This window comes from Fusarium mangiferae (genome assembly GCF_900044065.1).
Source record: "Fusarium mangiferae strain MRC7560 genome assembly, contig: FMAN_scaffold012, whole genome shotgun sequence".
Taxonomy (NCBI): domain Eukaryota; kingdom Fungi; phylum Ascomycota; class Sordariomycetes; order Hypocreales; family Nectriaceae; genus Fusarium; species Fusarium mangiferae.
Window position 1 is genome coordinate 968,983 of NW_024573932.1, and position 14,637 is coordinate 983,619.

The 14,637-nt window shown below is 49.6% G+C and overlaps 7 protein-coding genes across 7 annotated transcripts; 6 read left to right on the plus strand and 1 right to left on the minus strand.

Annotated features, from left to right (window-relative positions):
• Positions 1–577: 577 nt before the first annotated feature.
• Positions 578–3,272, plus strand: FMAN_08075 (uncharacterized protein; the record flags this gene model as incomplete). Its single annotated transcript, XM_041821505.1, has 3 exons — positions 578–911; positions 978–1,954; positions 2,010–3,272. 3 exons carry the CDS (start codon positions 578–580, stop codon positions 3,270–3,272), a joined length of 2,574 nt encoding a protein of 857 aa, XP_041687278.1.
• Positions 3,273–4,157: 885 nt separating this feature from the next.
• On the plus strand, positions 4,158–4,776 carry FMAN_08076 (uncharacterized protein; the record flags this gene model as incomplete). Its single annotated transcript, XM_041821506.1, has 2 exons — positions 4,158–4,292; positions 4,345–4,776. 2 exons carry the CDS (start codon positions 4,158–4,160, stop codon positions 4,774–4,776), a joined length of 567 nt encoding a protein of 188 aa, XP_041687279.1.
• Positions 4,777–5,127: 351 nt separating this feature from the next.
• On the plus strand, positions 5,128–5,974 carry FMAN_08077 (37S ribosomal protein S10, mitochondrial; the record flags this gene model as incomplete). The annotated part of the gene is made up of 3 exons (XM_041821507.1): positions 5,128–5,166; positions 5,225–5,265; positions 5,338–5,974. 3 exons carry the CDS (start codon positions 5,128–5,130, stop codon positions 5,972–5,974), a joined length of 717 nt encoding a protein of 238 aa, XP_041687280.1.
• Positions 5,975–6,519: 545 nt separating this feature from the next.
• FMAN_08078 (uncharacterized protein) lies at positions 6,520–7,785 on the plus strand (the record flags this gene model as incomplete). The annotated part of the gene is made up of 5 exons (XM_041821508.1): positions 6,520–6,798; positions 6,854–6,934; positions 6,985–7,097; positions 7,156–7,274; positions 7,331–7,785. 5 exons carry the CDS (start codon positions 6,520–6,522, stop codon positions 7,783–7,785), a joined length of 1,047 nt encoding a protein of 348 aa, XP_041687281.1.
• A 318-nt stretch (positions 7,786–8,103) lies between these two features.
• FMAN_08079 (putative CCAAT-binding transcription factor subunit aab-1) lies at positions 8,104–9,099 on the minus strand (the record flags this gene model as incomplete). The annotated part of the gene is made up of 3 exons (XM_041821509.1): positions 8,104–8,784; positions 8,861–8,914; positions 9,022–9,099. 3 exons carry the CDS (start codon positions 9,097–9,099, stop codon positions 8,104–8,106), a joined length of 813 nt encoding a protein of 270 aa, XP_041687282.1.
• Positions 9,100–9,961: 862 nt separating this feature from the next.
• On the plus strand, positions 9,962–10,800 carry FMAN_08080 (uncharacterized protein; the record flags this gene model as incomplete). The annotated part of the gene is made up of 2 exons (XM_041821510.1): positions 9,962–10,216; positions 10,444–10,800. The coding sequence occupies 2 exons, from the start codon at positions 9,962–9,964 to the stop codon at positions 10,798–10,800; spliced, it is 612 nt and encodes a 203-aa protein (XP_041687283.1).
• A 258-nt stretch (positions 10,801–11,058) lies between these two features.
• Positions 11,059–14,555, plus strand: FMAN_08081 (related to KAP122 Member of the karyopherin-beta family, nuclear import; the record flags this gene model as incomplete). The annotated part of the gene is made up of 8 exons (XM_041821511.1): positions 11,059–11,088; positions 11,206–11,387; positions 11,439–11,780; positions 11,846–11,966; positions 12,016–13,789; positions 13,843–14,027; positions 14,085–14,365; positions 14,471–14,555. The coding sequence occupies 8 exons, from the start codon at positions 11,059–11,061 to the stop codon at positions 14,553–14,555; spliced, it is 3,000 nt and encodes a 999-aa protein (XP_041687284.1).
• Positions 14,556–14,637: the final 82 nt, after the last annotated feature.

The following is a 14,637-nucleotide window of genomic DNA, read 5'->3' on the forward strand; positions in this document are numbered from 1 at the left end:
CGGCTCAACGACGGATAAGACTCTTTTACCGCCGTTGTATTCCGAGGCTCACCGATGAAGACATCTTTATGACAACATTACGAGAATACATTGATACCCTGAATTCTATTATCCTTATGAAGGCTTTGTTAATCCATCATCTCCTCTTGTTAATGATTTATTTTCCTTATGCTGCGGAAAGTTTGTCAAAGAATTTATACCGTTCACAGGTATGAAGGCGGGAGGGCACAGAAGATGGCTCCAGACTTTCGGCTGGATACGCATAACTCTATTCAACACTGTAGCCGCTATTCCCTGATCATAGATAGTTCATACCAGATGACATGATGACTATATAGAATACAGTCTCTACTCAGAACTCATGTCTGTAACTCAGCTTGAAGCTTGTGACTCATGCTATCTCAGCCACTTATACCCAACCTGTGGCTGTGCGCCTATCAGCTCGGTTGCCCCAGCCCCACCCTAACATCCCACACTGAATGAATTTTGTTTTTGGAAGGAACAACCCCGCCCACTGACTTGACTTGAGCCAGGCCAGCCCAACAGACAAGTTTCAGTGTCAAATAATTTGCCCAGCATGTCTCGATTTTTCCGCGGCGGCGACGACAGCTCTAGCGACAGCTCCAGCGACGAGGAGGAGCTCTACTCCGAGGAGGAGGAGGAGGAGGAGCAGCAAGACTCCCAGGAGGATTCTTCCGAGGCCGACAGCGACGACTCGAGCAGCGATGACGAGGGCGGCCGAGGAATCAACAAGTTCTTGAAGGACGCATCCTCCGATAGCGAAGACAGCGACGATGAAGTGCGAGCCAAAGTCAAGTCCGCCAAGGACAAGCGCCTGGATGAGTTAGAATCATCCATCAAGCAAATCGAGAACGGTCAAAAGAACGGCGACTGGACACTCATCTCTGCCGGTACGAGAAACACTATCGATTTTTTTTGTCAATTATTTGCTCAAAAATACTAATAAAAACGCTCAGAATATGAGAAGCTCAACCGTCAGGTCGCGAAGCTGCCTGGCAGCAGACCCCCCAAGCCTTACATCCGTATCCTCGCCGAGCTAGAGGACTTTATGAATGAGTCTCTCGCTAAGCAGAAGGTTACACCCAAGAAGATGAACGCCATCCAAGCTCGATCTCTCAACGCCGTTAAGCAAAAGGTCAAGAAGACCAACAAGGAGTACCAGACCCAAATCGATGCCTACCGAGCGGACAAGGATGGTTTCATGGAGTCGTCGGACAACGAGCCCGTTGCCCCTACTCCTAAGCCCAAGAAGGTTTCTCTCCAGGTCGACGCTGCTCCTACTGAGGAGGGTGACGACGATGGTTTCGCTACCGTTGGCAAGGGTGGACGCACACTCCAGTACACCCCCGAGAGCATCTTCAAGCACTTGCGAACCATCATGGAGTCCCGAGGAAAGAAGAACACCGACCGAACAGAGCAGATCAAGACTATGGAGAAGCTCCACGAGATCGCCAACACACCCTACCAAAAGATCCGTGTTCTCCTTACCCTGGTTTCTACTCGCTTCGATGTTGGCTCTGGCGGCGCTGCTGCCATGTCTGTTGAGCACTGGAAGGCTGCTGAGAAGGAGCTCTCAAGCCTTCTCCAAGTTCTCGAGGACAACCACGACTATGTCGTTGTCGAGAACGCTGAGGAGTGGGATGACGACGAGAAGCCCCCTACCCTGCAGGAGGGTGAGAAACACATCAAGGTCCCTGGCAGCATTGTCTCCTACATCGAGCGTCTTGATGACGAGCTCGTCCGCTCCCTCCAGAGTATCGACCCTCACACCTCTGAGTACATTGAGCGATTGCAAGACGAGGGTGCTCTCTACAACATCATCTTCCGTGGCCTCCTCTACTATGAGTACCTCCGAAAGGATGACTCTCTTGAGATTCCCCAAGATAGCGTGAACCGAATTGTTATGCGCCGCTTGGAACATGTCTACTTCAAGGTAATTTCTCAGCCTTTCCTTCTATCTGTTTTCGCAGTAACTAACATTTCTTCAGCCCGCCCAAGTTGTCAAGACCTTTGAGGAGAACTGCTGGAAGGTCGTTGGCGAGACCGTCGAGTCTGTCATCACCCCACGCGACCAAGCTCAGAACGCTGGCAACCTCGTCAATGTTCTCTGCAACTACCTCTTCAGCAACAGCGACGGTATTATCCGTGCCCGAGCCATGCTGTGCCAGGTTTACTTCCTCGCCCTCCACGGCGAGTACTACAAGGCTCGTGATATGATGTTGATGTCCCATCTTCAGGAGAACATCCCCAACTTTGATGTGCAGAGCCAAATTCTTTACAACCGTACTCTGGTGCAAGTTGGCCTTTGTGCTTTCCGCAAGGGTCTCGTTTACGAGGCCCAGAACACTCTCCAGGAGATCTGCGGCAGTGGTCGCCAGAAGGAGTTGCTCGCTCAGGGTGTCATGATGCAGCGATACAACCAAGTGTCTCCTGAGCAGGAGCGTCTTGAGAAGCAGCGACAACTGCCCTTCCACATGCACATCAACCTCGAGCTCCTCGAGTGTGTGTACTTGACATGCAGCATGCTCCTCGAGATTCCTCTGCTGGCCCAGACTGGATCATCTCCTGATGTCAAGAAGCGAGTGATCAGCAAGACCTACCGTCGCATGTTGGAGTACCATGAGAGACAAATCTTCACTGGTCCTCCTGAGAACACCCGTGACCACGTGATGCAAGCGTCCAAGGCCTTGGCTGCTGGTGAATGGAAGAAGTCGATTGACTTCATCCACAGCATCAAGATCTGGGACTTGATGCCCAGCGCCGAGGAGATCAAGACCATGCTCTCCAAGCAGATCCAGGAGGAGGGTCTGCGAACATACCTCTTCACCTACGCCCCTTTCTACGACACTCTCTCCATCGAGACCCTCAGCGCCATGTTCGAGCTTGACTCGACCAAGGTTGCGGCAGTGATCAGCAAGATGATCAGCCACGAGGAGCTCGCTGCCTCTCTGGACCAAGTCACATCCACCGTCATCTTCCGCAAGGGTGTCGAGCTTAGCCGCCTCCAATCGCTTGCCCTCGCGCTATCAGACAAGGCCAGCGCGCTCATCGAGAGCAACGAGCGAACTCTGGAGCAAAAGACACAGGGAACTTCAAATGCATTCGAGAGACAAGGAGGCCGAGGCCGAGGAGGACAGAGACGGGGTGGTGGACAGGGCCGAGGAGGAGCCCGAGCAGGTGGCAACACGCAGCGACAAGCTGGTGGAACACAGTTCACGGGTGGTGCGCTGGGAGCGGCTGTGCGGGGTTAAGAATTGGGGAATGAACGAGATGAGGCGTCTTAGTCGTTTGCATTTTGCATGGGATGGTTTCTTTTAATGAAAAGGGGCGAAGATGCGGAAGCACTCGCTACGTGTCACTAGGTCGAAACGGAATATGGATACATAGAACTCGTCAACGTTGCTTGTGCTAGTACTGGTGCTATGCTGTGAGATGAGATGAGAGATGACAGAAAGAGTAGATCAAAAGTCTTTACTGTAGCGAACGAATCCATGAGATGAAAGTTATTTGAGCTGCATGACCGATTGCTACCGTGTGAAGGTCACAGATGTTGATATGATATGATGTCGAGGTGCTTGACTACCAAATATGTCCACACCAATCATAGCCGTGAAGGGATGGAGACAAGACCTGATGTATCTGGATGCAATACACCAGTTCCACCTCCGAAACTAGCAACTCTTGCCCGGAGTTTCGGGCTTTGGAGGTTGAGCGAAGCGCGCACTTTAACGAGAGACAGACGTGATGACTAAGTTGGCGCGCGGATAAGGACCGAGTCCATCAGTCAGCGATTTCCAATCTTGTCGACTTTTTCCATTGCGGATATGGGCGGCTTGTGAGTGGTCCAAAGGGTTCCCAATCTGGAGACATCATGAGATAGACTCTTCTGTTTTTGTGTATTTTAGTGAGATTTTCCATGTCTTTGTTCTTTTTTTCCCTTATGACATTTTGTGTCAATAATGAGAGCTATTTGGCGTTTGCAACACTGTAAAAACGTTAAACCTTTAAGCAAGATCAATTCTCAGACGTTGCCACTTGGACTGTCTTCGATACCCTCTTTTCGGTTGGCTATATCCGCGAAACATCAAATTTCGACTGCTTCCTTTACATCTTCGAGTAATCACCAGCAAGCAGTTATGTCTGAATCAAAACCTCAAGAAGAGGCAAAGCCTGTCGAGAATGTTGAGGCAAAGACGGAGGAGGAATTACCGCCGCTGTCGGATCATGAGTTTAAGATCTATAACCGAGCGGCCGACCACATGGAATATTTTGTAAGTCTGACTTCATATCTATCATATAAGTCACTTGTCTAATGCGATGCAGCACAACAACTTTCGAAGATCATGGAACCTCCTATGGAATGCCTGTACCAACAACCGTCGACCCCAAGGCATGTCACTAAAGCAGTTCATCATGGAAGGTCTCCAATTCGCTGAGCATCTCACCATGCACCACAACATCGAGGAGACGTACATCTTCCCCGTGCTAGCCAAGAAGATGCCCGAGTTCAGAGGAGGACGCGCTGAACTTCTCCGCCAGCACAAGCAGATCCACGCGGGGCTGGAACACTTTGAGGAGTACCTCAAGAAATGCAGGACAGGGGACGAGGAGTTTGAGCTCAGCGTGCTCAAGACAAAGATGGAGACTTGGGGTGAGGTGCTGTGGAAGCATCTGGACCAAGAGGTTGAGACGTTGGGGGCGAATAATATGAGGAAATATTGGACCAAGGAGGAGGTGATGAGATTACCCATGTGAGAGAAGCGTATGACTTGTACCTACATATGAAGAGCAGAATGTGACATGTATAGAGGAATGGGGGATGTCTATATGAGTGAGATACAAAGACTTGAACATTTGGTCTGACTTCAGGGGCTCAGTGTCAAAGAAGCGACCCAGAAGAAATGTATAAATTAAACTATTTATTAAAACATTTTAACACTGACAAGTTCAGAGGATTTCTTTGTTAGTTGTATACACGCGCGCTTAGAGTGTGGATCCTACGACTTTGTACGTGAGTGGGGATAATTGATATTCCATCCGTACACATCTCGAACCAATTTTTGAGCATCATCGTTATCGATCGACGCCCAGCGACAGGCAGGCAAGATGATGCGCCAAAGTATTAGACCCTTGCGGGCTTTCTCGGTATGAAATCTACGACAAAATCACTCTCAATTGGCTCCTCAGCTAACGTTTGTGCCAGTCCGAGGTGTCATGGATTGCCCGCCGAACACAGGCCTCACTGTACGTCTTCCTCGCCGAATATCAACTCGCTACGACGATCGATTGCACGACCACAGATGTTGACTGATTTAGGGCTAAGCCAGAAGACCTGACCCCAAACAAAGTGGAGGAGTCACAACCAGAAAAAGCTCCTGAACTTCGATACCCTCGCTCCATCCAGGCTCTACACCTCAAGCCTCTAAAGCGCGAGGCCGAGCACGGCATCCCCTCATGCGACCTTCAGCTCCGATCCTACAGCGTCCAGCCTCTCGAATTCTTCTCCGACTTTGCCCTCCGCGCCGCCTACTACCTCGGCCTGCCCGCCTACGGCCCCGTGCCTCTCCCCCGCATCACAGAGCGATGGACCGTCCCCCGAGATAACTTCATCTTCAAGAAGTCGCAGGAGAATTTTGAGCGAAAGACGCTACGACGTCTTATCCAGATCCGCGACGGCAACCCCGAGACGGTGCAGCTGTGGCTGGCGTACTTGCGCAAGCACCAGCTCTACGGCGTGGGAATGAAGGCCAACATGTGGGAGTTTAGCGAGCTGGGCGTTGGGAAGAAGATGGATGCGCTGCCGGAGGCGGAGAAGGGTGAGATTGACGCCAAGTGGTCGCATCTTGGACAGACAAAGACGATTGGCACGGTGGAAAAGGTTGAGGAGTTGCTTAACCAGCGGAGGTTCCGTGAGGCTGCTGGCTTGAGGGTCCCGCCTACGACGAGCGTGTAAGGAGGATTTGGAGACATTGAGAATGAGTTTGAAGTCCTCGTACTGTGGTCCTGAGAAGTGGCCAGCTTGTTTGGCATATGCAGGAGGAGGACTTTATGTGTACAATAGCCCATGGAAGGCTCCAATTATGTAAAATCAACGTTTTGGAATGACAAAAGTAATCTCTTATGATCGAAGGAAGTGGAAGCTTTATCAAATTCATCGTTTCTCATTGCCATTAGCATATCATTCTCGTGCTTCCAGAAATCAGATTTGGTGATGTACTTACTGAGGCTATAACCTCACAACACCAGGAGATAAGTAATTAATTTAGAACTCCAACCGCACCCTTAAACAGTGACGAATGAAATAATTACCATGTCTCTTATCCTTCGGTAGTTGCCGACAATCTTGAGCCTTTTCACGACCTGAAGAAAGACGCCCCGGTAGATGCATATACAATCGTACTACTCACGACTCAACCTCAGTCTCAGTCGCTATCTCAGCATGACTTAGACTCTCTCGACCCGCAGACTCAATTCCTCTCATTAAGCATCACACCAAACATGCTAAAATCAGCAATCACCAAACCTCGAGTGATTTTCTCGGGCATTCAACCAACGGGCATACCTCACCTCGGAAATTATGCAGGCGCACTTCGGCAATGGGTTAAGCTGCAAGAAGGTCATAAAGAAGACAAGCTCATCTACTCTATCGTAGATCTCCACGCTATCACAACACCTCAGCCGGCGGATGTGTTAAGGAAGAGTAAGAGAGAGGCATTGGCTGCCTTGTTGGCCATTGGTATTGATCCTGAGAAAGTGACTTTGTTCTATCAGTCTTCTGTGAGAGATCCTACACCACCAACTCGTAATATCGTTACTGATGATGAGGGCAAAGGTGCCCGCCCATTCAGAACTCATGTGGATTCTCAGCTGTACAGCATCCGTTGGATATCTATCAAGAATGACACAGTGGAAGGTCAGTGTATATGCCAAAAGATGTCAACGTCAAGGCTAACTCTCATTCAGAGCAAGCTCAATATCAGTGACAAGTCGAACATGAACGATAAAGCAGCCAGCAACCTCAAACTCGGCCTGTTCTCATATCCCGTTCTTCAAGCTGCCGATATTCTTGTACACAGGTTCGTTATGTAGTTATTCCCAGCAAAGCACAGGATAGGCTGACAGTCACATCTTCAGAGCAACTCATGTTCCCGTTGGTGAAGACCAGAGACAACATCTCGAGTTTGCGCGAGAGTGTGTGACAAACTTCAATGCAGCTTACGGCAACCATCTAGTGTCCCCCCAAACTACGACCTGTAAGCCAAAGCTCTCACCTTTAGTTCTCTGACCCAGACTAACATGCTATGTACAGCTCCTGTGCAACGGGTGATGTCTCTCCAGAACCCAACGGAGAAAATGTCAAAGTCCAGCAAGTCACCGAAATCACGAATCAGCATCATCGACTCCCCTCAAGAGATCAAGGCCAAAATCAAAGCCGCAACAACAGACTCCATCCCGGGGATAAGTTACAACAGAGAAGAACGACCAGGGATATCAAATCTGCTTGACATCATGGCTATTTTTGATCCCGAAGGTAGAAAGGCCCAAGAGCTTGGAGAGCAGTATAGCGACCTTTCACCCAAACAGCTCAAGGAGATGGTTAGCGATACTGTCGTTGGTGGTTTAGATGGGATTCGTGATCGGTATACGGAGCTGCTGGATAAGGGGGATGAGCACCTCGATTCGATTGAGGCAATTGGCGCTGAAAAGGCACGAAAAAGTGCAGAGGAAACCATGCAAGTTGTCCGAGGTGCTGTTGGGCTTTAAAAGAATTCCATGTAAATCATTTGTACATTAGAAACCGCCTTTTCGGAAACCATGGTTAGGAAATGACGGGTGTTGGTTTTCACAACTCTTGTATAAAGTTTCACATAGAGGGGAAAGGACAAGGCGTTTAATGTCATATCAAATCATACTTGGGGAATCGCTGCTAAGAAGAATGAAGTTCGTAGTCCTTGCACACCTATATCCATATCGTTACCGCTTCCAATGCTCCTCCAACTCTTAACTGTACCATTTTCTTTTACCAAATTTTAGACGTTTAGAGAGCGAATGTAACAGCTTTCGAAAAGAAGACAAAGAGTTCTACTGCTCAAATTCTTCGTTGGGCATGTTTGTCTGTTGTGGTGGCATGGCTGAGTAGGGATACATGTCGCCCATGTTGCCGTACGGATTCATAGTCGGAGGCTGGGTCTGACCGTATGCGGCCTGGGGGTTAGGCACTGATTGGTCGGGATACATATTGGGCTGATTGCGGTAGTCTTGATCGGGAGCGAGGCCATGCCCAGCCATGTAATCACCACCCATTGGATGGCCTTGGTTGGGTGCCTGGGCCATCGTGTGTTGTCCTGACATTGGAGCCTGACCAGCAGGTGCCGGCTGAGCAACTGCGGTCTGGGTTCGCTTGGCGTGGCTGGATGCTTCTTCGCGGGGGACAATATCGATCAGAAAGTCGAACATGTCGGACTTTGCGAGAGCGGATGCAATGTCTGAACGTTGCAGAGTACGGCGCTTGTTCTCCTCGGCGTGAATCCAAGCCCTCATGGTCAACTCTGTGATGAAGATCTCGCAACCCTTAGCGAACAAGATCGGGGCCTCGGCGGATATCATCTTGACCTCGGGATCGGCTTTCATAACTTTCTTGATGCGCGCCAGCGGTAGTTGATGGAGCTTGTAGTCGTGGTTGTCATTTTCGAGGTGGGAGATGGTGTGCTGCCAGTATGTAGTCAAGATGTCCTTGTACTGCCCGGTAAGGCCTTGATGCGCCTGGAGGGGTATCACTCGGTTAGCGCAATCATTACCACCTACAATGGCATGGCATGGTATGAGATTGTTGACATACATTTGCCCAAGGACCGGTGTAAAGCTCGCTGGGCGCAAAGCCTTGGGTTGCGAGCTGAACAAGTGATTAGCGCCAAGTCAAACAGAGGTTGAAGCTATCGCGTCGCGTCGCGACACATCATGAGCAAGCAAGACCAAGGCGAGGAAGGGAGTTTGATTTACCAAAGCGCTGGCGCCATAATGTCCGCCTTGAGAGGCATCATAAACTGGCCTTGTGCGGCCTGCTGCTGGGTTATCCATGATTGAATGTGGTAGATGTATGAAGAGAGAGTGTGTGTTTGAGCGAGCGTGCACCTGTGACGAAAGGTAGGTATATATGTGGGGCTCGGCTCAAGTATCCTAGAAGAAAACTCAGGAACTTGACCTTACGTGATAAAAATGCCTGAGTAAGCCTAGCCTAAGCTCACGAGACTCTTTACGGTTTATTTTGACACCCTCTACTCCGTATAAAGGTCTCGTGTTTTCTTGCTCCCTGGGGGTACCTTACCTAGGCATTGATTGGTCAATGATTCATAGGCCACATATTGTATCAGGCTTTGGGAGGCAGGATGTCCCTCCACCACTTAGTCTGAGGCTAGAGGTCTCGATCAGAGATACGTGAATCTTAGTAGCTGAGTACCTATAGTAGATAGGTAACCCTATCGTGAGAGCTTTTGAGCAGAAGCCTATACTGGGAAAAACACATCGTGTACTACCAGTAATCATCAATGTGTTCACAGCCCAAAGCTTAACCTTCTCTGTAAACCAGCAATCAACTGACTTGCTAAGGTAGCTCGGTACCACTCAGGGAGCAAGAAAACATAAGACTGCTGGCAAAAGAAGATGCTGAAAGAAACTTGATAAAGAGTCCCCTAAGCTTAGGTACCTTAGATTATCTAAGTCTGTTACTCGGAATAAACAGAGGCCTTAATGGTTTCCTTGCTTCCCCCTGGTAGGTAGTGTAGTTACGCTATAATATAGAGCAAATAGAAGCGGCTGGAGTGGGGCTCGTGATCAGGCTGTCTCCACTGCATTTTTTCTGCCGTCTCTCAACTATTTCTACGCGCTCGTTTCTCATTCCCTTCACTTCTCTTCTTTTTTCCCTCTCGGTCGACAGCAGACCATGACAGACATCTCAGATGATCAGGTCGATGAGCTGCTGCGCAAGGCTGAGCAGCGTCTGAAAGATGGCTCTGCTTCTGCTTCCGCTTCTGCTATCGTCTCTTCCACAACCTCAAATGCTGTAGTCGCTGGCGACGCCGCGACAACAAAACAACATGTCAAGCAGCAAAACTCTTCCAACAGCAGCAGCAAGAAAGATGGCCTGACTGTTCGAGCACCACCTCAACCGCAATTGGGACTCAAGGCCAAGGAAAAGGTAAGAAGACAAACTCCCTCCAAGCCTATTTCGTTTGCCACTTGCATGAAGAAAATTTATCCCAAACCTTTGTGACATGGGACAGTATCCGTTTTGGATCAAAGGACCATGACAACGTGATCTCTTTATATCATAGTTACTCTGACTTTTACCTCGCGCAAACACTTTGGCACATCATCGCACGACACTCGCTGCCGAACAAATATGGCTAACAAGTTTCGCAATAGTCTACCGCAGGCCCTGAGTGGTTCGATCTCCCCAAGACGAACATGACCCCCGAGTTCAGGCGAGAGTGGCAAGTCCTCCGCATGCGAGGCATCCTGGACCCCAAGCACCAGAAGAAGAACCTCCGCGCGAGCGCTCCCGAATATTCCCAGGTCGGCGAGATCATCGCCGGACCGACCGAGTTCTTCAGCGCGAGACTAACGCGCAAGGAGAGAAAGAACACTCTCCTCGAGGAGGTCACAAGGGATCTTGATAGTCACAAGTTCACCGACAAGTACGCTGGCATTCAGAAGCAAAAGACCAGCGGAAAGAAGGCATTCTACAAGAACGTTGTAGCGCAACGTCGTAAACGTAATTAAATAATAATACTGTCAAACAATGATGCTTGTCTGAGTGATGTCCCTATTCATTTATCCGTGCCTCATGGTGAATGTTAAGGTAATGGCCTAACAATTAAGGATAAAGATGCTTGTAACTCAACTCTGCTTCCTTTCATGGTCATTGTGGCTGCCATTTTTCAACCCCCACCAGCCTTGACTCTTTGGCGGGGCATGCCTCTGGAAGCCCAGTGATCGCATCGCATGCTAGAGCGACCTCCATACACAATCCTTCCAACGATGGCCGAAGACCCAGCAGAAGTCGAGAGAGTATGTATAATCGATTCTATTCTGTTCTACGCCTGAACCAATAAAGGAGAAGCTTCTGCTGTCGTGAAGCGCGGCAAATCGCATCGTCTTGACTAACTTTTCTCTCTCTCTCTGTAGCTCATTCTCTCACTGTACCAGCCGAATCCTCCCGAAGTGATTGCTCAGACACAAGCAACCTTATCTCGTCTTCAAGGCACTCCTGAAGCTTGGGGTCTTGCTCGTATCCTATTGGAGAAGCCTGATCAGCAGGTCAGGTTCTTTGGCGCCCTCACCATCGTCATCAAACTCAATAACGAGAGGTGCTCATGTCTTTGTTGTTGTTACTGGCCTCTCACTGACCTTCTCTGTAGTTCATCCCTCTCACCCGAAGATGCCTCTGAGCTGTTATTGCTATTGATAAATCACTACCTGGATACGCTGCGCAGTCGAAGCTCACCGTTGGTTGCCCGGAAACTCGCGTCAGCCCTTGCCACCTTTTACATCAACTTTCACCAACTATGGAGTCGTTTCATCCGCCATCTCATATTCTGCTTAGTCTCAGGCCAGTCGTGTCTACCAAGTGCCCTCGATGAAGGACCCGATACAGTTTCGCTTATGGAGCGCATGGAACCATCACAGGCACAGGCTGCTCTTTGGGTACTGACCAACGTCTTCGATGAGGTTGCTAAGATCAACTTGAACTCCGTGCAAAAGTATGTACCTGCCGCACCGCTTCATGATCGACTGTTCTGTCCGTTCGCGGCTAACCTAATGGCAGTATTGGTATCTATGGTTCCATCTTGGAGAATAGCTCTGATGCAGTGGCTTTGATGAGTCGCTGCATGTCACCGCAAACGACAACAGAAGAAGCCCATGAGGACTCAATTCGATGCCTACAGGTAAACAAACACAGCTATCTCCCCTGAAGTTCACTGACGAAACATACAGTCGTGGGTATGGTTCGCTCAAAAGTCATCCTCCAAGGATACAAGACTCTCGGAACCCATCGGACCTTTGATCACGGCAGTAATCACCTCCTTGACAGTCGACCAACTTTACAGCGTTTCAGTCGAACTAATGGTCGATCTGTTATCCAACTGCCTGATGTTTCTGAGCGATACCCATTTTGACCATCTTGCTCAGCTCTTTGACTCCTCCTGGTCTCAGCGTCGTTATGAGAAATTGGTGCAAGGAGATTTTGAGTTTGACTCTCTACAATATGGCCTACTCTTATTGGCCTTTGGAGAGGCCAAGATTGAGAGATTCATGCAAAGCGGTGACGACAGGAGTGAGAAACTGCTCTCAAATCTATGCGGTCTACTCGCTGCTCGAGGTTATGTTATTGAGGAAGACAAGATCTTTGTCCCAGCCCTCGAGTTCTGGCTGACGTATGCTGAGACCTTGACTGATCTAACGTACTCAGACGAGGAGTCAACTGGAACCTGGGTTCCTCGGGCTCGTTCTCATCTTCTGCAAGCTGTTTCGAATGCATGGCAGAAAATCATATACCCGCCCGCTGAGGAATTCCACTCGTGGGACTCAAGCGAACGGATAAGCTTCCATGACGCAAGAAAGGATGTAGTCGATCTTCTTCAGTCCGTCTTTACATTGGTGGGACCGCAGCTCGTGTCTACCTTTGCGGACTTTGTTCTGAAATCTTTGTCTGACTCGTCGTGGCCTCAGCTCGAAGCGGCGGCCTTCTGTCTAGGTGGACTTGCCGATTGTATCAGCGAGACAAACAGGGGTGACGATGCGCTGTCCGTGGTTTTCAAGTCATCTCTGTTCGCCATCTTGCGTTCAGGCCAGTCCGAAATTCCTCCCAAGGTTCAGCAAACGTGCGTCTCTCTCATTGCCCGCTACACAGAGTACTTCGAGCGCAATGTTTCTGAGCTACATCCCGTGCTCAACTTCATTTTTGGCGTGGTCGGAGAACATGCAATGGCCAACGCAGCAGCAAAGTCCATTCACAGATTATGCGGCTCCTGTCGCGGATATCTTCATACAGAAGCCAACAGCTTTCTCAACGAGTATCAGAGCCTAGTATCCGGAAGACGACTTGACTGCGGAGCAAGCGAGAAGGTAGTCGGTGGTATTGCATCAGTCATTCAAGCGATGCCTGATTCAAACCAGAAATATCTAGCGTGCGGTCGCCTTCTCGAGTTCGTTCAGACTGATGTACAACATTCTCTGGACCTCCTAAGATCCTACGACGGCAGCCCTATGCCATGCTGTGCTGTTTACACCTGCTCATATGCTGCCCCCGATGAGACTCCTGCCCTTCACACCGCACTGAAGTCTCTGAGATGTCTGGCCAGCATTGGGAAAGGTCTCCAAGCCCCGGCCGAGTTATCGATTGATCTGGAGAGTAGCAGGGCCAGCACTCGAGTCGTGGATCCTCATCTTGCTCAGCTCCAAGGAAGCATCATGTCGATGATCAGCCAGATTCAAGAGGCCTTCAACACCAGCGGTGAGGTTGTTGAGCTCATCTGCAGTGTCCTACGCAGTGGGTTCTCAGAATCTGAACCTGGTCCATTTGTACTGCCACCACAGAGTGTTGCACAGTATTTGACGAACCAGAACCTTCAGACACCAAGAGTTGGCCTGCTCGTCAAGACTGCTTGCTCTTTCGTCAGCTCCCTCGAACATGATGGACTCGACAACCAGCAAGACATGCTAAACTCTGTGCTCCTCTGGGTAATTGGATTGCTTAAACAGCTACCTAGTAAGTTATACCACCAACGCCCAGTACTCACCTAACCATCAACTTCACAATAGACTACGAGGTAGACACCGAACTTACACAAAACGGCATTGACTTTGTAACACGCCTTTTGAACAAGCGCCCCATTACTTTACTTCGTCTCCAGCCTTCCGACGCTGCCGAGTTCTTCTTTCTCTTCACCCTTCAGGTATTGGATGGAAAGGAGCCACTCCCGAAAGCAAGCGCCGCAGAGTTCTGGGTAAGATCGGCCGTTGAAAGTTAGACGCCATCACCAAAGCTAACATCAGGCAAACAGGCTACCTTTGTCAGCATCAAGTATGAGTCTCAGGAACTCAATGATGTTGCCCAGCAGGCGATGCAAATGCTGGGACCTCTGCTCTCGCGGACTCTTGCTAGGAACCTCGGAGGCAATGCTTCCAGAAGTGAGCTTGACAAGTTGAGTGAGCCCCTGAAGAAGCTGGTATATCGGTACCCCATGGCCAAGAGCTGGCTTGAGGCAGGTCTCACACATGAGACCTTTCCCAGTACAAAGGTTACTCCTCAGGATAAATCGATGTTCTTGAAGAAGATTATTAGGTACAGCATTTTTTTTGCTTTTCGAAACGCCTTGCATTGAAACACCCCCACAATTGCCATCTACACTCCATCCCATTCCGTTATACGGTACTGACCATATCACAGTCTCAGAGGAGCCAAGGCCACAAATCAGGTCGTGAGAGACTTCTGGCAGTCGGCGCGAGGCTCGAATTTTGCTTACGCCTCATGAATAAAACAGGAGTTAAAATAAGTCAATAGAAGGACATTTTAGATCAAGTACGAGGGTGGTTAGACCAAAATGAGCACATGAA